General features: G+C 35.0%; 1 protein-coding gene across 1 annotated transcript in view; it reads right to left on the reverse strand.

The window, feature by feature from the left end:
• Positions 1-21,564, reverse strand: part of APOB (apolipoprotein B) — a 38,188-nt gene that overhangs the window by 13,639 nt on the left and 2,985 nt on the right. The window contains exons 3-25 of the mRNA XM_013952055.2: positions 20,211-20,326; positions 19,221-19,366; positions 18,001-18,154; positions 17,660-17,815; positions 16,102-16,226; positions 15,834-15,919; positions 15,213-15,432; positions 13,923-14,150; positions 13,615-13,732; positions 13,346-13,492; positions 12,011-12,222; positions 11,377-11,614; positions 10,648-10,824; positions 10,144-10,335; positions 9,167-9,334; positions 7,783-7,994; positions 7,029-7,211; positions 6,694-6,815; positions 5,870-6,080; positions 4,490-4,665; positions 4,164-4,351; positions 3,702-3,847; positions 833-1,209 (exon numbers count right to left, since the gene is read on the reverse strand). Of these exons, the coding sequence (XP_013807509.2) occupies positions 833-1,209; positions 3,702-3,847; positions 4,164-4,351; positions 4,490-4,665; positions 5,870-6,080; positions 6,694-6,815; positions 7,029-7,211; positions 7,783-7,994; positions 9,167-9,334; positions 10,144-10,335; positions 10,648-10,824; positions 11,377-11,614; positions 12,011-12,222; positions 13,346-13,492; positions 13,615-13,732; positions 13,923-14,150; positions 15,213-15,432; positions 15,834-15,919; positions 16,102-16,226; positions 17,660-17,815; positions 18,001-18,154; positions 19,221-19,366; positions 20,211-20,326 (4,098 nt within the window). The remainder of the gene's footprint in view (positions 1-832; positions 1,210-3,701; positions 3,848-4,163; positions 4,352-4,489; positions 4,666-5,869; positions 6,081-6,693; positions 6,816-7,028; positions 7,212-7,782; positions 7,995-9,166; positions 9,335-10,143; positions 10,336-10,647; positions 10,825-11,376; positions 11,615-12,010; positions 12,223-13,345; positions 13,493-13,614; positions 13,733-13,922; positions 14,151-15,212; positions 15,433-15,833; positions 15,920-16,101; positions 16,227-17,659; positions 17,816-18,000; positions 18,155-19,220; positions 19,367-20,210; positions 20,327-21,564) is intronic.

A 21,564-nucleotide genomic window follows, 5' to 3' on the forward strand; every position in this document is an offset into this window, starting at 1 on the left:
TTTAAGGGTGAAAAATATCTTGGTAAATCCAGAATATTTCTATAAAAACTGTTATCATTTTGATATTTGGGGCTAAATTTTCAAAATATCAATAAATTAAATCTCTACATTTCTGTATTAAGTATAATTATGTGAGATGATGCAACATTATGCCATTATTTAAACTTAAGTTAACAAGATGGATGCTCAAGAACTACCCAAACTAAAGCATGACTAACATTCCTACATTTAACTCTTGTCTTTATTATATGTCTTTGTTAACTCCAGTCTTTGTTAACTCCATTTATGGTGTGGAGTTTAAAAGAGACTAAATGAGTTTGCTTGTCCTTTCTCTTTGAAATTTGAGAGGAACTACCTTAAAAATACCCATTTTAAGACCTACCCAGTCTGAGTCTGTGATAACTACTATGTAGTTATGGCAGTATATGGCCATTTACAAATTATAAACAAATAGATATTTATATATACAGAGAGAGAGAGAGAAATAAATTGCAGGCGCACACACCCACCCACACCTGATTTTGAAAACACTTGACTTGTCAGGTACACAACTGTTTATAGGATTGGGCCTTCAGTCCTGAAGGACCTTGTCCCCAGTAGGGAGTATTTTGGAATATGGACCTTAAAAGTTTTTACTGAATTATCTGATTTCATCTTTAGTGCCTAAATAAACAGATTCACAAACTATCTTTAAAAAGAGAGAGCGACTTCAGATTATAAAACTTGTTCTTTAAATAAGCAATATGAAAATAGATGTGCTGTATCTGATGCATGTAAAATAAAATCATTAAAATAGTTTTGCCAGCATTACAATAACAACACACATTTTTACCTTTTACATTGTAAGAAAGCAGCTCGAAAACTGAATCAGCATTCATGGTATAAGTAGTTCTTATGCCGGATGCTTTCTCTGTGTTGCTGTTAGCCAAAGTGTATGCTGCTGTCCAGTTGTAATAGTTGCTGTACATATTAGTAGAGACCTCTAAAGTGCCAAGTAAAGGCACATGAAGTGGATAGGATTCTGGAACAGTAAATGGAGGGATTCTGTATTCCTGTGATGGTATATTTATTCCCATTGACTCCATTACCAGAGGAGGTGTTTTAACACTTTGTGGCACCTTTATGTCATGGGATGATCTTCCACCAAATGGTAATGGGACATTTATTAGAAAACTGCTTTTATTCCAAGTGTATCTGATCCGGCCATCACTAGAAAACAAAAGTGACTCCATTAAACAGCCTATAGAAGTCTATAATGCATACAAAGAAATTCCTACTATTCCCAAGATACTAAGCTGATTTATTTACAGACTTATACCAATGTCCTGACTTTAGGTATAGAGAGAAATGTAAAGATGATTTATTTTTATCCCAGCATTTTTGAAGCATTCATCTATCAGAATTTACTGAAAGCGAATACTGGTGAATACTGTCAATGGTTTTTCCCCTTATTTCATAGTCAGGAAGACTGAGAGAGCAAATAATCCAAAAATGGACTATTACAGTTAGACCTTGTATTAGAATTCAAAGCTTCTCAATTCTTTGCCTAGAGTTACTAACCATAACTAGTGGAGAGAGAGCCGTCATCATTTTTCTGCAAGGGGCTAAACACAGGACTCTCATGAATCTTGCACTTGTTTTTTCTACCCTGAGAATACAAATCTGCTTTATGAACACTCATGAAGAGATGTACTGGCATGAAAGTAGTCCTCTAAATTAAGGAAATTAAATGAAAATAGCTGACATATAGGAAAGAATAATTCCTCTGAAAGCACTGCCACAATTCTGCAATGTGTTATACTGAATACCAGAGAAAGGCAATTCTTCTTAATATTAGTATTAAGATAAAATATTAATATTATTATACAATATAATATATGTGTGACCTATAATAAATAATATGTATAAAATACAATATAATTATTTTAAATATTAATATCTTAATGTTCTTCTTAAAAAGTGATGTATTTTTACAGAAATGCATGAAAAGTCTCATTAATATTAGATGCTGTAAGAACCTAAATTATCAAGAATTTCTGATGAGGTATAAGCATTTCAAAAGTTTCATGCAAATATTCAGCACTTAATTTATTCTCAGTAAAAAAAAAAAAAAATCTAACCATTCAACCAGAAGCTAGGACTGGAAAAAATGGATTGCCAACTGAAAAGTTTGCTTGGAAAAAGTGTAATTATGAAAAGACAAAACAGGAGGAAACTCTGTCTTAATTTGTGCAAGAACAATACGCTGGCAAGATGCTTTTGTTGTTTGCCTAACTGGTCTGTATAATACAAAATCTTTTTTACACTTAGAGTTACATTTTAAGATGAAAATTAAGTAAATAGATTTAAAAAATCTGTTCCATTCCATCAAATGGTTTAAAAAAACCCAGAATAGTAGAAGTTATTATTATTATTCTAATGTGCACTGTTGATAAGAACACAGGAGAAAGAAACAGTTGTTTCCCTGCTTATACTTAGCTCAAGAACATGACAAAAGTAAAGGAGATGTGTGTCATTAACATACTGTTTCATATTACCACAGTGAAAGGCAGTACATGGAAAAACAGTGCTAGGAGAGAAAAAATACCAGACTCTTTTCCATCTGTTTTTATAATCCAATCTTTACAAGCTTCTTTACTCCTTTCATTTACATTTATTTCAGTCATCAATATTCCCCTAGTTCATGGGAAAACTATACAAACATGTTTCTGTATACTACCATGGTAGCTGGGGGTGTACTCTAAAGATATTACTGAGCAATAGCTTTTCTTGAATCCGTATGCTTAGGCAGAGCAGCAATGTGATAAGAACACTAGTTAGCAAGAGCACTAAGCTAGGACCTGTAACAAGAGCAACTTCTAGGCAGGTGCTAGAGCATTTTAAAGTATAGATCCACTCTGGCTCATTTATAGTTTAATTTCCTGGAGACAGAAGGAATATACTATTTATCTGCCTCTGTTTCTCTTTTTCTTGGTCAAACCTTATTCCTTATATATTTTTAACATATTGGATGATTTCTACCAAATTTGACAGAAGGGTAAGAGTCTCAAAGGTAATTACATTCATACAAGTTCTGTGAAACTTTGTAGAGGTTAGAGGAGATTGACTCAAACTAATGCAAGTGTCTGGTCCATATGCATACAACTTGTGAGCCAAGCATGACATGTGATGCCTCTGACCAAATGACAGCTGGAGAAGGAAGAGAATGGAGTACTGAAAGTCTGCTGTATTGATGGAGGTTAACCAGTGTGTGGAGAGGAACGGGAAGAACTGTCCAGTAGCATGGTACAAGAAAAAGTGGAAAAGCGGTTAGGGTTATGGCCAAATAAAAAGGTGTCTGTATGGATGCAGGACTCAAATCTACAGGAAATTAAGCTTCATTAGTTCTGTAGCTCATGGAAAGATTGTTGAATGCTGTATTTTTCTTCACTTCTCATTGTATAATGCAGTACTTCAAGATACATTCATATGCTTCAGGAGTGATTTCTGTAGAATCAGTTCTTATCTAGTATCATACGTAATTTCCACTACATAATTCCTCTCTCTGCTCTTAAAATTCTTTGCTATGATTCTAATTTTATGGAACTGTTTACAACAATTTTAGGCTATTTTATAAACCAAAGTCAAATAAAATAATACAAGCACATGAATGTATATCTATTTTCAGTTCCCTGTGTGGCTATGCTCATTTCTCTCCCTACCTTTTCAGGAAAAGTTCTTCGGGAATGGTGATAACAGGCAGGTTCATTTTCTGAATGTTCAGTTCCTGTAGTCCACTTAGTTTGTCTTGTAGAGTCTGAGCATAGGGGACATCTTTTGATGCCTTTTGCAGCCAGGTGTTGGTTGCCTGCAATGAAGAGGTAAGTTTTTCAAAGCGAAAGGACAAATAACAAGCAAAAGTTAAATGACAAGTTTTAGGACTTTCCAACAGTTTTTCAGTTATGTAGCAGTTATCTGAAAGCTAGTTCAACTATCCATATACAGAACACTAGGCATCTGGTAAAGTGGCTGGCTGCATCAAAGTTGAAAATATAAACCATATTAAATCTCACTGCTTTCACACATCAACCCCATAAAGTTCATTTTGGCATCCTTTGGGGGAGAAAAGAATTCATCAGGGCTATGTGGTCAAGCTGTAATATCTACTGTAAGTTGAAACATACCACGATAAATTGTGATACAATATGTCGCAGTGTCATATCTGTATGAGCTACTTTCCGATCCAGCAGTTCATTGGCATGCTTCTCTAAAGTTTTGGGGTAGTCTGAAAAATCAACTGTGAAGCCAGAAGACATTTTTTTCACGGCAGCACTTGTTCCTGAATTCCACTCTAGCTCAACTTTCTCAGAATCTGAAAATCATGAATTTAAAAGAAGAAAATGGTAAAAATTAGAAATATTCTTGTTCTACTTAGAGATATAACATAAACTAATGTAACAAGCTGTTTAAATTTATAGGTTTTACACATGGATCATGTTTTTGCCCCTACCGTATCTGAAAATAACCCTTCCTGAAACTGAGTTCCCATGAGACGTGGCAGCTGAGCTCATCTGAAGATATCCTTTGGTCGGTGAATAATCAACCAGTGCTTCAGTTCTAAGTTCAGTTTGCAGGCGAGGAATAGAAATGGTGCCTCTTAGCATTGCCTCTTCCATTCCAGCATATCTGTGAATGTGAAAAGTCAATGTGCATATAAAGCATTTCATTTTACCCTTTTATTTATGTTTCAGGAGTAATTTCAACATTTAAATCCAAAGTAAGGGCATAATAGGCGGTATAAAAAAATGGAATTAATCAAACTTATAGGATTCCTTCTGATTCAGTGAATGCTTTCAGATCCTGCTGGTTACTTTGGGAAATCTAAGGTAAATTATTATTATAATGCTGCTGTGCAGAATAATACAGGAATAATCCAGTATTAATTCTATAACACTTAAACAGATGGAAATATCTACCTGTCTTAGTACAGTTGTACCTGAATCAAATCCTGATCTCCTTACTCGAACCGCATTCTCTACTAAGAATACAAAGCACGACCACGAATCAAATAGAAACAAAACACTTGACAAAACATACTATGCCATTGGGCCTCATTTTCCTTTATTCACATTTATTTTATATCTCTAACTTTGTTGACTTGAGCAAAATTCTAATATTATGTTAGTGTAAATGAAAGGGAATCGAGGTCCCTGACATCTGTCCAAAAGCTCCCACTGATATCAGAGGCAATTCTGCATGAACAGCAAAGACAAAGACTCCCTGGGGCACCATCAGGATCACAGAATTCCATGGAAGATTGAGGTTTATTAAAGAATGTGATCAGCTCATTTCACCATGGGCTTGTGAGGCAGACAGTTTTAGAAACCCTGGCAGGCTGAACATTTTTGTTAGCTCCCCTGTAGATGTTCCCGGAAATATTCTCATCATGAAGCGTGGGAACTTTTACAGGAAGCTCTCAGTTATTTTTTTTGTTTTGTTGTTTACTGAGTGTCACTAGATTTCTTCATGGGGAGATGTAATAACTTTTTTAGAGCTGAATATATCCAATAAAAGATAATGCCTCTCTGAATAAACCATGCTTTGTTTATATCCTTGGAATATCACACCTGCAATAACACTACTACAATGTAATTCTTGCAGTTATCTATGTACAAACATGGAAGAGCTACCTAAAGGAACTTGTAATACAAATTATACATACACATATAGTAGGGAGGCTCAATTGTTATATATTACATATATTTACTTTAGAATTAATCATTATATGTATCCTTGGCAGATTACAAATAGAATGCTTCAAGTGTTTTTGAAAGAGGATTTGAATGACAAGTTTATATGTGTATGTATATTAAGTGGTTTTCTGGGTTACCTTATTTGGCCAGTAAGAGTAACTTCAGAAATCTTCTTGTTGTTAAAGTCTAAGATTAAGGTATATGCTTTCTTCCCAGAAACAGATTCATCAGTAATTCTGAAGTTTGCACCAAAGTCAACATCAATATCTGGAATACGGACATCACTGGTCAAAATTTTCCTGACTCTGTTGTACCTGAAGGTCAATGTGGCCTCATGCTGCTTCACACCTGGAAAAAAAAAAAATTTTTATTCACAACTATGGTGTCTTTTTGGACTTTTCTAAAAAAGAAACTAAAAAAACCAAATCAATATCATCCTGAAGATATCAAGCAGCCTGTGATGAGTCTGAATCACAAGCTGGCTTATCTTTTTTCTCTTCATTTTCTAAATCATCATGGACTGATCCACCAATTCCCTCACTACTTTTGTTATATAAACTTGCTCTCCCACAGATTCTCCCTTTGAAAACCTTGCTGTTGATGTCATTCTTCTCTGTTGGTATACAGTATTACCATATTTCATCAGAAACACCATTTTTCTCTTGCTTATACAGAACCCATTAATTTCTCCTCTTTATTGATTTCATTCACTGATATCACTGTTTTGTTTAAAACATGGGAAAGCATTTTTGGGATATAAAATCTGCATCTGGTCATGAAGACCTTGCACTGGAATTGCATATATGAAATGAGTGAAAGTGTTGGCAGATTTGGGTGAAATGGTATTCTATTTTATATTATAAATAATTCTATTATGATTTATTCATTAAAAAAAACTTTTTCCACTTCAATGTCATAATTCAAAACTGAGCTAAACCATATTGCTTTTTCAGATTCTTACCTTCTGCCTGGAGAGCAAGCTTTAAGGTGTCTATCAGGTCATTTCCCTCTCTCTGCAGGTCATAGTTAGCACTTGCAGAGTATTCCTTCACTTCCCCTGTGGAAACTATTTCAACTTCAAATCTAGAGAAGGAATAAAGAGATCTCATGTAAATAATTAATTTGGTTATGACTACAAACAGGAGAAATCATACAGTTCTCACTAGTTCTCTTTCTGAGCTGCTCCTGCTAATCTATTACTAGAGTATGTGAGAGGGTACTGTAGATACTAAGCCTTAAAGGGCATAGTAGGTTTCTTAACACAAAATAGACATGGTCGAAGCTGGTATGACTTACCTGGTTTCTCCGGTCAGGGGATAATATGGAGCTGACTCTGTGGCACTGGCATTAGAGTACAATAAGCTGGTGCAGAAACTTAGACCAGTAATGAAAGGCTTGCAAGAAGTCCATGACTCTCTGTTCTCAATCAGAGGTGGAATCTCTTCAGTTTTTGTTGGAGACACCAAATGTAGTGTGTTGCTGGAATAGGAAAGTGAACCTATTATTCCCAGGACAGGTATTTAGATACTACACATAACTTGGTAAGTCCTATTAATGAGGTTACTTTCTGAAAAAAAAAAAATTTACTCTGGTAGGGGCTTAATAAAATAACCTTTAGGGCTTAAATGATCAAATTGTGTATTATTATTATAAGTACTATTATAGATAGAAAATTATAATTCTGTGTATTGAGACATTCATCCTCTCTGAAATTAATGTAAGCAGTTCATTTAAATTCAATCTAAAACATCTATTGCTATGACAATCGTTTTATGCGAGAGAAAATAAAGATGCAGAAATGGTAAATGTCTTGATGAAATTTACAGGAATGAATGATAAATTAAATAATCTGTAAACCCTGACTCTCAGTCACCCCTATTGGGCCATTCACTTATCCTACAAAAGAAGCTATCTCTGTTTTACAATGTCTGGGATTTTTCTGAACTGAAAATCTCTCTATGCCTGCCCCCATCCCTCAATTCCATCACAATAAGAATCAAGAGGAGAAGGGGAGGACAGAGGCTTGGAAGTTCTCTTTCAGATGCATTACCTGATACTGAGGAGCTTTGTTGGAGTCTTTGGAGCAGGAATGCTGAACTTCAGCTGTCCAGCTTTCATACTAACATGTGCTTCAATTCCAGACTCATGGAATATATTGGAATTCATCTCCACGCCACTTTTAGCAAATTCAGGCATGTTTATTCCCAGGTGCGTTACAAACTCTATTGCTACTGAAGGTTTAGCAATGAGTTCTGCTTGCATCTGTTTGGTAAAAACAAAATGATAAATTTATTTGCCCTGTACTTTTCTATTAATTTTATAACAAATATAAAAGCAATGTTTTCATTCTTCTTCACCTAGAGCTGGGTTTTGTGTAATTGATATTGCTATTCAATATATTTGATTCCTAAGTCACACTATATAAATTGAGGGGACACAAAAGCGATAACTGTAATGTAGCAAATACAGCAAGCTGATAACCCTGAGAAATCTTACCTACTTTATTGTAGAAGTACTTCTACTGCAGAAAGATTTTGTACATGGAACTATTTGCATCTATTTTTAAAGCTGAAGACAAGAGCCAGTTTTCCATTGTAGAAAAATGATAGTAATATTCAAAAACAATGACTAAACTATTTGACAAAATAGAAACAGATCCAAGATTTGAATTTCCCTAAACAGAAAACAGCTTATTTTCAAGCTTTTGGTTTGGACATTATAGAAAGAGGGGACAGAATGCTAAATTCTGGAAAAGAATCCAAAATAATTAAAAGGCAGCCAAAACTAAATCTGTGCACATTTTTTTTTTAATTTTTACTGGAAAAGAAAAGGTTAGGTCAGCTGAAACTATTGAGAAATTTATGTTAAATATTGAATAAATTAGCTTAAAATAGTCATTAATAATTTAAAAACAAATGAAAATATTTTATTTATAAATGTTCATTTTAACCTGAGAATTCATTTAATTTCACATACTCTTTAATTTTTTGAGTTTTAAAATAAAGATGTTTCATTTCAGATGCAAAATATTTTCATTTAATTTAATTTTCAATGTTTCTTTTAACTGAAAATTAGTATTTTCATTTTGAGTTGACCACATCAATATTTTTTATTAACTGGTTTGAATGGCAAATTCACATGCTGTAGCTCTTGCACTATTCTCATTTGAGAATAGTGAGAGTGAGAAATACACAAAGATTATTTTTAAAAAATCATTGTTACATTTATTTCATAAATTTAATAATCTCATACTTAATACATGCATTACTTCTTACTTTAATGTGAATGTCATCCACAAATTATCTGGTGATGTTTAATAAGTGTTTTTTTTTTCATTTCAGGAGTATTTCACAGTCTTTAAAATTCTGCTGGTGTTACAGTTTTATTCCTAAATAAGTTTGTAGATTATTAGCAGGAGCACTATTGAGACTTACGCTTTTTTGATGAAGCTTCACAGCTAATTTGGCCCCAGGTGTCACTATTCCAGACAAAGCAAACTTCAGTTGCAAACCTGCTCCAGTTGGGAGCTCAAACTCATTGTCCATAAACATGTAGTGGACAAATAAGTCCCTGTCAGCACCTTTTGAGATGGCTTGTGCAATCTGTGAATCAAAAAAGGAAATGGACATTAACAAATCTACACATTGAAATATGTACATTTTGTACTTTAAAAATTGATCTTGATATGAAGAATCTTTTTTTGGAAATTTTCTTTCAGTTGTAACTGTATAATCCAATAATTAATTTTATACAGAGTACAGAAGTTAATTTCTACAGATTTTTTACTTCAAAAATACAGAAAAAGCAAGTTATTAAAGACTATCAAAATCTCAGCATTAAATGAATACTACACTTTATCATCTACCTTGATACACACATATAATAACATACCAAAGTGAATTGGATTAGATGACATGTGACCTTCTGGCTTTCCCAAAGTCAATGGCAAAACACTTTTTGACTTCAGTGGAAGCAGAGTTTTTCTAAACGCTCCTAAAATGTACTACATCTCCTTTTCTTTTTAACATGATAAGTTATTGCTTAACATTAATATATGATATTTTCATATTTAAAATTATAGTAATATAGCACACTAACAAAAACTGAGATTTTGGGCATTGTTATAGTAGATATCTCAATCATGCAAGAGGATCCAAACCTTTCCTTTTCCCTTCCCCTCACCCATGTTCTGGAAGAATTCCATTTTGATTATGCAGGGGTCTCAATGGGTTTCTTAGAGTCCCTCAGACTAAATTTTGATTTTTCATTTTAAATAATTTTATTTTCATGTGACCAGCACCACCATCAAATATCTGCTCTTTAAATAGTAGATAAATGCAACCTAAACTTTAAAAAAGTCTGATAGAAAACAAAACAAAACAAAATATTCATTGGTACATCAGAAACATACCATTTCTGGAATACCCTGAACAGTTTTAATGCTCTTCAAAATCATGCTTCCCAGCAATTTGAAATCATTGAGTTTCATGTATCCAAGTTCTTCTCCCAGGATTCTCAGATATGCTCTTCCTTCAGGAACTTCCTTGTTGCTCAATTCTTTTATCAGTTTTTCAAGGTTAAGCATTATTCCTTTCATGATATCCTGAAAATTCAGTCAAAAAGTAGCATAAAATGAAACAGATTTATGAGAAATTTGTGTGATCATACATCAAGAACTGTTACTTAGAGAATGTAAGCTAATCCACACATGCACTTCTTGCAGACTTGATGCCCTCAGACAAAGGCCCTTCCCAAATATGGTTACAAATCATTGTATGGTTAAAAATCATTAAGAACTTCTGTTTTAACTTACTAGAAGAGGAGAAGGTTCAGATACAATAAACATTGCAAGTGCTGTAATTAGTGTGTACAGACAATAATGCAGTGCTGTGCAGAGAATATTTTCAAGCTGTACCTGATCCTGTTTGCCATCCTGAGAATAACCAAAATAGTCAAAGAGTGCCTTGGAAACCTGTTCTGGAACTCTGCCGTCAACCCAGTACAAAGCCTTGCTTGCGGTGTCTGGGAAAAATCCCTTCTCTCCGAATAAAGCTTCCAGTGTTGGTTCAAAACCCTTTCCATCCAAGCCAAGCTGAAATGTATAAAGCAATGTCGTAACTCAGACAGCTTCTCCACTTCTTTAGGACTTTACAACAAAAAGACTTGCTGGGAACAAACAATGCATTTAAAGCATATACTACGGTTCTATGATTCTTGATGGAAGATATGCAACAGAACAGAATGCTAGGTTTTATGATTAATTTTATCTCTCTGGAGATGTCCAACATAAAACCTAAATATAAGCTGGATCTCACTTAGAATCTACTATGAGTACTTCAGTGGGCCAGTAATGATTCATTAGCATGAAGTCGATTTGTTACAGGTGGGTTCAGCCCTACCCTAGCTGAGGTCTTTAGTGACTCCAACAAGGTGGTCCATCCATCCAGCAGCAACCGACATCACATAATGGATGGCTTGCTCTAAATCCCATTGAAGATCAAATGAAAGTATCCTTGTAAGCATAGTGATCATTAGATTTTTCTCCAAATCTTGCAAAAATAATATGTTATTTAGAAAAAGTTGTTATAAGTGAACAGAAATGAGAAAGGCAACAGATGAATAATAGCAAAAGTTTTTGTTATACCTCAAAGATATCACTTGGGTGAAATCCATACACATTCAGGGTGGTTTTTAGCATGGTCTCCTTAGGAACATAAGTGTTTGGATCAAATATCACATTTCCTTCTACTTTGGCAGAGATGGGATCAAGTCCAGGTACAGAAACTTTTTTGGAAATCTGATAATTTTGTGAGAATTTTCTGAAATCTTTGGCTGTTGGAACCTGGTTTCCTTTCAGGGCTTCTTCTACTCTGCTTTTCAGACTATGAAAGAAGGCGGTAAAGCAAATAGGATTAGTATACATGCCAAAAAACATTTAGCCCTAGTTCTGAGATATCTTGTGTCACTTGTAGATATTCATACAACTGAGATGATCATAAATGGCTAGCTCTCTACACATCCTGACAGTAAAAATAAGAGTAAAGGCAAGACTGTAAGTGTTCACTGCTCTGACAAAGTCACAGATTTACCCAACTGATGGTTTTTTTTTTAGTCAGGTTACTTCTGTTAATCTTTGTTCAAACAATGAAAATAAGCATGGAAACAAACATAAAAAAGAAAAAAAATGCACTGCTAGACAAAAAAATGCACTACCACTGCAATTAGGATCAGAATTTTGTTCTTCCTATGTGACCAGTATATCATTTAATTTTACTTACTCTTCAATGCCTACTTCTTCAGAGTCTAGGATGTTGGCAATGTGTGAGGCGACAAAGCTTTTCACTTGTTCATTCTTCTCCTTCGTGAGGACTCTTACAATCTTGGTGAGATCACTTTGAGAAGGATTTTTCATCAGTATGAGATAAGCTGCCAGACGTTTGTCAGCAGGTGCATCCCCTTCATTGAATGCTTTCAGAAGTGCTGAACGGTCCTATATTAAACAGAGGAAGGTACATTTTGCACTGATGAGCTGGCTAGTAGATGATATTGCCAAAATCTTTTTGGATTATATTGGAATAATTTCCAGAATGATATTCATGCAAAATTTTCAGGATTGCATAACCACAGGCCTTTATTTCTGTAACTGACTAAAAGTGTTTTGTTGATTCTATTTTGATAAAGCTTTTTTTGAGACGAATTTTCATAGAAATTATGGTTTTATTGAAACTGATTTTTTCATCCTGTATCTACGTCCTGTATCTGCAGGTTAATTTTTTTTTAAAAAAGCTGAATTTTGATTGTTGGGAATAAGAAGTGTTCTGGTCTGCAGAAAAATTCTCAAATTTTGGAAAAAATATCATTCAATTTATGGAAATAAATAGATCAAAATTTTCTGCTGAAGAAAAATGAAAAACACAGTGTGAAATGATAAAAATATTTAATTTTAAAAGGCTTTTGAATGAAACTGAATCTGATGACCTGAACTCCAAGTGTTTGAAGGCTCCCAGGTTCCCCAAGTCTCCCTTGTCTTTTATAGTAGGAACTTGTTGATGTTGAAACTGCCATTTACTATACTAAAGCTGAAGTGTTCTGTGTAATGACACTCATTCTCTACAAAGTATTTTTATGTTACTGTAATGTAAACCTAAATCTAAGTAGTACAATAACAACAATCAACTGCCAATCTAAAATAGGGAACTGATTTTTTTTTCTCTCTATTTAATTAAATCCATATAAATCTAGAGTAATTCCTTAGTTAAAAACACCTTTAAACAGGCAGAACTCCATTTAAGACACTCCTTGACAAGAACAGATCCAAACTTCCCATTTAAACTGAAGCTATGTAAAGCAGCTACATCTCAAAGGAGCAGTATCCACTAAGTCACAAGCCTGTAGAACTTCTCAGATGTATGGATGGAAATTAAATAAACTTATTAAAGGCATTCTAGAAAAGCTGGGGATAGCTAAACAGGAGATAGCAAAAATAAGAATTAATGGGAACATTATTTTCATATTTATTCATATTTATTTCATATTTATTCACTTATTTAGGTGAACAGTTAAGTTAAAGTGAATTGTAAACAGTTTCTGCCAATTTTTGTGATCTAATTTACCTCTTCAGTAATAGTCATTTTCCTGAATGCCTGGATGGCTGCTTTCTGAACTGAAGGTGATGCAGCTTCATTTCTGATACATGTCTTAAGGAAAGATTTCAGGTTGGGTTTAGCTTTCTCCATTACTGTGCCCATGTTTCCAATAGCCTGTCAGTGAGGAAAACACAAAAAGGTGATAAACATTTTTTCTCCACCAACAGGAACACAGTAATATATGAGCAATAATCTATAATAATAGCATGCATAAGGAAAGAAACAAATAAAAATACCCTAAGTGTGAGGTATGTGAGCTCGTCATCCCCAGAGCAATCAGTGCCAAGCAGTGATACCATGAAGTCTGCAACATCTGTTATTTCCTCTGTCACAGTCATCTTCTCATTGTAGAATCTAAGCAAAGAGAGAAACAATTTGGAAACAAAGTGCTTTGGAAACAATTTTTTTTTTTTTTTAATTCCAAAAGAGCAAACTCATAAGAATGACAAAAAATCTCCAAAAGCAACTACTCTTAGTGCTTATTCTGGGGATTTTAGTACCTTGTTGAGATTATTTTGTAAAATTAGGTGCTCTCTTTACTCACTTAGTAACAGAATGACTCAAGCCATAAAAAGAAGCTCTGCTTGGCTGATACTGGGCCATGTTGAGAATTTCCCGTATTCTTTCAGCAGTTGGAGAAGGCAGTAGTCCAAGGGTATATGTGACCAAGTCTACCACAAGGGGATTCACATCTCCAGTTCTCAGTATCTGAAGGACTGCACTATAGCACTCTGGAGTCCCGCACTGAGTCAGGGCCTGGACTGTGAGGGAACTGAAAAGAAAAGAGATGGCTTAGATCAATTCCCTGTTTGCAGTTATCCCTACGTGCTGCACATCTGAAAGAAGCTGAATGTTTGAAAGAAGTATTCAATGCATTTATTAAGGTGTGTTAATGTAAGTGATGTATGTTTATGTATGCTTGGAAGCAAATCACACAACTGTTTATCAAAAAGAAGCTTCTTAGTTTTACAAGTTATGCTAATAACGTGACTAGCTATGGACAATAAGAAAGTATTAACAGTACTATCACTACACAGACATCTTTTTTCTCCAGCCACCTCACACTTTCCCACACCCTTAACTATTATAACATAATGAACCAGACTGAGGCTTTAGTGTCTCTACAGACTGAAGACACAAATTATGTGTAAACTGAATTAAGCCCAGCTAGGACAGGAACAGCAAGCACTGGGAGGTGGAGGACGGGGGAAGATGAAAGAAATATGCCCTCCCGTATCTCCAGAAATCTCACTTTCACAGCTGCATTCTTCAGTATAAGTCAGACTTGGAGTTTGGAATTAACATCGTTGTCCTTCAACAAAACGATGAATTTTCTGCAGGCATTTGGTTGTACTAACATCTTTTCAGGATTGTATCAGGCATACACCCTCAGTTGGGGTGGGGGAAGAAAAATCCACTACTGTCTTGGGTTTTAAGCCTGTGCTATATTCAACTACATTTACTTATGTTGTTCAGCTTCTCCAATTAAATAGAAAGATTTAAGCAACTAATGATCAAAAAAGACTAGCTCTTCATAGAAGTCTAGAACTTTCAGACCTATTTAAATTCTTATATTATTTACATATATTTAATGTTCATGTTGTTATTACCATCTGAGCATTTCTGACAGAAAAATATTAAATTCAAGGTTTTTTTCTTGTCCTTTCCTTGTTTCTCTTTAGAAAATTAGTATGATTTTTACCTTTCTGAAAAGCCAATGTTTACACCTAATTAGCCTATATTTTAAAACCATTTGCAGCAAATCATCAGCTTCAGAATTGATTTGCTATGACACGGACATGCTGGATTTGCACAATGCACTGTTGTAGCATACCTTGAAGTTTCCATCATCTTTGGTACAAGAGACCCAAGAGTGGCATTGTGTAAACTTCTAAGTCCAGAAACAAATCTGTAAAAGAGTCTTGCTCTCTGCTGGTTCTGCTGGGAGGCTGAAAGTTTTTGCAATTCCTGAAGAATTTTCAGAACAGCATCCTCCTGCCTGGGAAATTTTGCATCTGTACTTTCCAGCGCAAGTCCTTTCTCTTCCAGTTCATCTAGCAATTAGAAAAATTACATTTGATATCTCTTTATCAAGGAGGTATGCTTATGTTTACTTTCTGACATACACTTACTATAAATATAAACCCATTGTTTGTTTTAACAAACCCACTTCCAAACAGATTAAAGTTAATTTTCAAGATATATAAAATATTTTAATTATAAAGATTAAATGAAAAAATAACATGAAAAGACTAATTTAATTAAAAATGAAGTATTACAAAACTTTTTATTTTTTTCCCAATTTCCCCCCAATATCTTCTGACTATAGTTATCAAATTTCCTTAAAAATGTGAATTTTTTTGTTCCCCTCATATACATTTTTAATGGATTAATTGTTCAAAAAAATGTTGTCCCTGTATTTTCATTTGACATTTATTCAGAACTGCAGATGTACCTCCATCAAAATTTCTGTTATTGATCTTGGGGGTATCTTCAAGCTTCAGTGTCTGGTTGACTTCTGTCATCACTCCATAGCGATTTCTAGTAAACAAAGAAAAATACAATGCTTTAGTTGAGTCTAAATAGTTTTGAGGGATCTCGTCATGCCTGTTGCCTCCTTAAGAACAAAGGGAATATTTGGGAATTAAGTCAGAATTTGACATATCACTATTCAAAATGAATATGTACAAAGAAAGGGTAATGATAAGTAGCATGCAACCTACTTGTATGAGGAAGGCAAAAACAGGTGTTTTTCACTGCAGACGGCATCTCTTATATGCCTCCTCTTTGCATCAATATTGTAATGACAGAACTGAGTGCTCCTCAGAAGGGTAGATAGTGGGATGTTCTATGAAATAAATAGTTTGGCATTCATTTTGCTGAGTACACGAAACAAACATTTCTAAAGACTGTCATAGTTTTACTTTAATATTAACAATTATAGCATGTTGAAAATGATAGTGCACAACTGGAATCATTCTCATATCCAAATAAAATTGTGCCAATCTTTATTCTTAACTCTCTTCAGAGGCAAAAATCCCGCTGAAACTTTCCCTGTCTTCAGTGAGGTGTTTGCCTTAGTAGTTACTTCATGATTGATCCCTTGCTGTCTACAGGAAAGGATTCAGTCATTTAAATTAATCTGTAATTTTTAGTAGTTCAGGCCCCTCATAATAGCTGATGTTCTTTATAGTTTCACTCTGATTACAGACATTCTAAATATTTCTACAACAAGCTGTAAAAGCAGAAGAAATTACAAAGTGTGGTTTCCAATGGATTTGTGTCTTGTGATTCATTGACTTTGAACTGGGGTAAACTAAGGCTGCAGCTTGTGCTTAGCTCTTACTTGATATTAGAGATCCACATGGAAGATGCACATGCCTTAACTGTAGCAAAAGCATCATTTGAAATCTACACCTTACTAGATGCCAGAGATCTATTGATCCATGGAATCAAGGTTCTTCTCTGTGAGTTCTTTGGTGTCCAATAAAAGTGAAGCACATTGCCTCAGCCCTCCATTTATCTGCCTATTTTCATAAAACTTGCATCAAATAAATATTCTTCTATTAGACTTCTAGAAATGTGGCCAAAAAAGATGTGTGCACTCAAAAGTTGCAGAGTGGAGGTGAATCTCACACGTCACTCACAACAGTCCACCTACAGGCATGGGCACATAACTACAGCATGATTCAAAATCTTGATTTTTTTTTTTCCAGGGAAAACACTCAAAAGCGCAGATGCCATGATACCAGGAACAAATCTACAAACATCCATGCAAGCAACTGCATGTGATCAGTGTAGATGCACAGGTAGCCTGAACATGCCTCAGAAACTGGGACTTGTCAAACCATTTATTTCAGGGCATTTAGAGCCCCTTCCTGTACATTGCATACATATCAGGGTTCTGGTGGACTAAATGGTTTACATAAAATGGGAATGTTGAAAATTTTGACCCATAAAACAAAAAAATTGTATGTAATCTAATACAGTATTGCACAATCAATAGTACCAACTCTGATATAGAAAACTGTCTATGAAAAGCTCTCCTCCAAAAATAACTTATTGAAATCCATAAAAAGAACATGAAAGAAGGTATACTCTTTTTCTCTGCATCTGTTTTTCTCTATTGACTGGCATCAAGACTACATTCCGTTCTTACATAAGGGTGCAGAAAACCTATTGAAGCTTTTACAAGATAAACACAAAATTAGTAATTGTTTATCATTTTAAGTGGATGCTGTAAAGAATGTTATATCATAGAATTTTTACAGGTATACTTACTAGTCCCTTTACAATGGCGATGGGACTGACATAGTCTCTGATGGGACTGAAGTTGTCACAGGCTTTTAGGTCCCTGTTAATTGAAATATCTTCTGCAACATTTCCTTTTCTAGATTTGAATTCAACCTCACTATCGCACTTTCCATATACAGTGTCCTGGAAAGGAGGAAGAAATTAGTATCTTTGTTCATGCTGTCAAGCATTTTCTGATCTAGTTGAAATGCACCCTCTCTCATTTGAATTTCTAAGTCTTTTGAATATGATGTTTGGGAGTAGGTCTACTAGGTAAGGTTTGTTCCATTTGCTAATGAAAGAAGGTGAATGCTTTTAAAAACACTTACCATGGATATTGTTTTTACATTTTCTACTGTTTCTGTTGGCACAAGGAGAGCTGAAATGATCCCTCTCTTGAGATTCAGGACATTCAGAGGTTCATCCTTTTCAGGATACAGCTTGACTTTGGTTCCATCCTGAATGCTAAATTTTAGCTCATGCCTGTCCAAAAAAAGCCCCAGCATTAGTATGAAACCATGTTAAAGTCACCAGTGAAGAACATGATATCAATAAACTGCTGGGCTATAGCTAAAGCATCATGTTTATCTTGGTCTGTCATTATTTACTATTCATTGTTATTACTATTATTAAGTATCACTACTATCGAGTAGTTCTTCTATAAAGTAGGTCCTGCAAAATCCTAGCCAAGGACATTCTGATACCACCGGACTATGTCATCTAGGGCAAGTAAATATCAAGAGCAATGGCTGGAAGTTGGAGTTGCACAAATTCAGAGAGAAGATAAGTAAATTTTTAGAAAGAGGTAATTATTAACTACTGCAATAGACTACAAAAGGATGGGAAGATTCTTGTCTGGTGGAAATCATTAAATAAAACCTTGATTGTTTTCTGAAAAACATATATTAATACTGTCTCAAATTATTTTGAGATTTTATGGCTTGTGAAACACAAGAGGGAGTGGATAGGGAGGCACTGAAACAAGTATAAAGGTGCATGAGTAAAACATGCACAGACAAGGTGGGGGACTAGTTGGGTGGAGGGAGTAGTGGCAGTAAGTTACGAAAGCAGATAAGTAAGGAAAAGATAAGTTGTATAGGTCATTAAAGATCATGATAGGAAATCTGGACTTCAGTCTCAAATGCCTTTCTATTGCACAGTCTTTGTACCATGTCAGCAATGGAAAATAATCTTAAAATGGCCACAGATAGTCATTTGAGAATTTGCTTACATGAAGGAACATTCTATATGCAATAGTCTTTCAGGGGACTATACAACAGTCTCCTGATATAAATGATATAAATGAAAAAGAAATTTAACAGGTGAAAAGTCTGGATGGAAAAAAATTTCCTTGGTAGTAATTGATAGCAGTGCCATGTCAGGCCTAAAATATATTAGGGAGAGCTCTGCTGTGGAACCGGCTTATAAACCTGCCATGTTAACATCAAAATGTGTTCTAAGTCTGGGACAACATAGGCAGGGTAGAATGCAACATTACAACCTGCTTAAAGTTAAGGCTACAGGTATCGATGAAGGCTGCATTGCTTACTTGGACATGGCATTTGCAAAGTCCTCAGAGTTCTTTGACTTTTTTAGCATGGTCCTTCCCTCAGTGTCAACACCAAATGTCTCCCTTAGGGAGCAATGTATTGTCCTCAGGATGAAGTGGCATAGCTGTGGTACCTCCAGTTCAACCTGAAAACAGAAATATGATGTGTTTATTCTTTTCTCATTATCATGTTTCCAGGATCATTCAGTTCCTGTCTTAAAAACAGTCTTCCCTGAGTTTGTTAAGTGTCAGAGCCATGCTGACACCAGCTCTTGGGAAAGATTCCAAAGTTCTCTAAGCAGCTTAAGGTAACTTGAGGGAGACAGCAGGAAAACAGTTATTTGCTTGGCTAAGGGTATGGAGTATACTATATACACTGCAAACAAGGAACCTAGGTTCTGGATCTTCATAGTGCTACAAACCCTGTATGAAAACTTAAGTTATTATGCTGATTGATGTTTAGACTCTGTCAGAATAGTGTGTGCTAAATAAAAAAATAATTTCCCTAGTTACTCCATTTCAGAAAAAAAATGGTGAAAGGAAAGTTTTGGGGAAGTTGGAAGGAGATTGTGATAGGTATGCAACAGACAGCCCTGATCCTGGCTTGACTGTCATCACCAACAGCCTATCAAGAGGTCTTCATGGAATCAATGAGCTGTCTCAGTTCAATCTCTAGAATTGTTTGATGGACATTGCTATTTGGTAGACTCAGTCTGGGAGCCAAGTGAAGCTGAAACACCAGGTCTTCCCTCTCTCTCTCCCTTAAAAGCCAGATAAGTATTAAATGCATTTATTCATGCAGTGGTATGAAGGACTTCTGCCATCTTCAGCGTCTCCTGTTTACAAAAGGAAGGACTTAGTCTTCAGGCTTCTCAAAATTCCAAAGAATGGCCCTGTTGGGGAAAAAACTGAAGAATGCTCCCCACTTGCCAGCTCCAACATTATTAGGTAAACAATCCCAATGGGTTGTATTTACTCCTCTTTCCTTACCTTGCAGGTGATCTTTGAACCACTTCGAGAATCTGCTGTTCCAGTGATTCCATTTGATGTTTCTGCTTCATATAAGTAAATATATTTCTTGAGGTGTTTAAACCTGGTTGCATCTTCTGCGATTAGAAAAACAAGTGTGTTTTAATGACTTCTGTAGGATATGCCTGTGTAGATCCTCACAATACATACTTAGCTAGTGTTGTGAGATTAAAATGAATGCCACATATAAAGGAAGTGTGAGGACTATTCAACTGTTTCTTTTTATATTTGCTATAAAAGAATTTTCAGACAAAGAAGTAATGTCTTCATGTCCACTGGATACTTTCTGAAGTGTAAGTTATAGCTCAGACAGAAGTTTGTGGGCTGAAACAGAAAATTTTGGGTTCGGTGCTCTGTATTAGGAGAAGATCTGACAATATGACCCCATCTGGCCTTAAAATCATGCCTCATTAAAATCAGTGACAAAAACATAAATGAGGAAACATAAGATGTAGATAATCAGTAGAACTGTGTTCAAAATGACCACATTGCTTCTCAATTAAGCCAAGCAAATGTTAGTTTTTAAATTGCAAATAAAATGATTCACTTCCATTCACACTATTGCATCATAATTCAAACAAAATGCAAGGAGATGATTTATCTAAGTCACATGGCTAAAACTGAAAGCAAATAAGCACAGAAAGGGACAGAACATCAAAACTAGCATTCCTCTTTACCATGTCACCCAAATCTACAGAATATCAACCTGCTCCTGACTTTCCTGAAATATCATCTACTCTAATTAATTCACTCATTACATCAGTGAATTTCACTAGAGCTGACTTTTTAGTGGAGAGAAATTTTACATATACAAAGAGCATCCAGAACAAGGTAAAATCACTAAGTTCTAGAGTAAGAATGAGCCAGGAGGAGGTATTTGTGGAGGTGTCTCTCTTAAGATCAAAGGAAGCTTCAAAACCCAAAATGGGTGTTCTCAAAGGAATGAATTTCACCTATGCTTAATCTGTTTCTGTTGCCTTCAGAGGCAATTCAGCTATAATAGTAAATCATACAAGCATGAATGAATGTGGTAACAGAGACACAAAGAAAAATATTTTGGCTCAATACCAAATACAGGAATGTAAGATCTTCTTTTGGTGTCTGGAACGTATAATGTAGAGCAAACAATGTTCTCAGGTACAATTCACTCCCATTATATTTGCAGGCATCATTTTAAACTAAAAACAAGATCAGCATTTTAGGTGATTGTGTTAGAGCAGTTTAGCTGTTTTGCAACTGGAAGTTACTGCCCTCTCTGTCCAGACTGGGCAACTCTCTGGGATTGTGATGCTACTGTGATGCTGAGTGAACAATC

Source organism: Apteryx mantelli, chromosome 3 (genome assembly GCF_036417845.1).
Source record: "Apteryx mantelli isolate bAptMan1 chromosome 3, bAptMan1.hap1, whole genome shotgun sequence".
NCBI lineage: Eukaryota > Metazoa > Chordata > Aves > Apterygiformes > Apterygidae > Apteryx > Apteryx mantelli.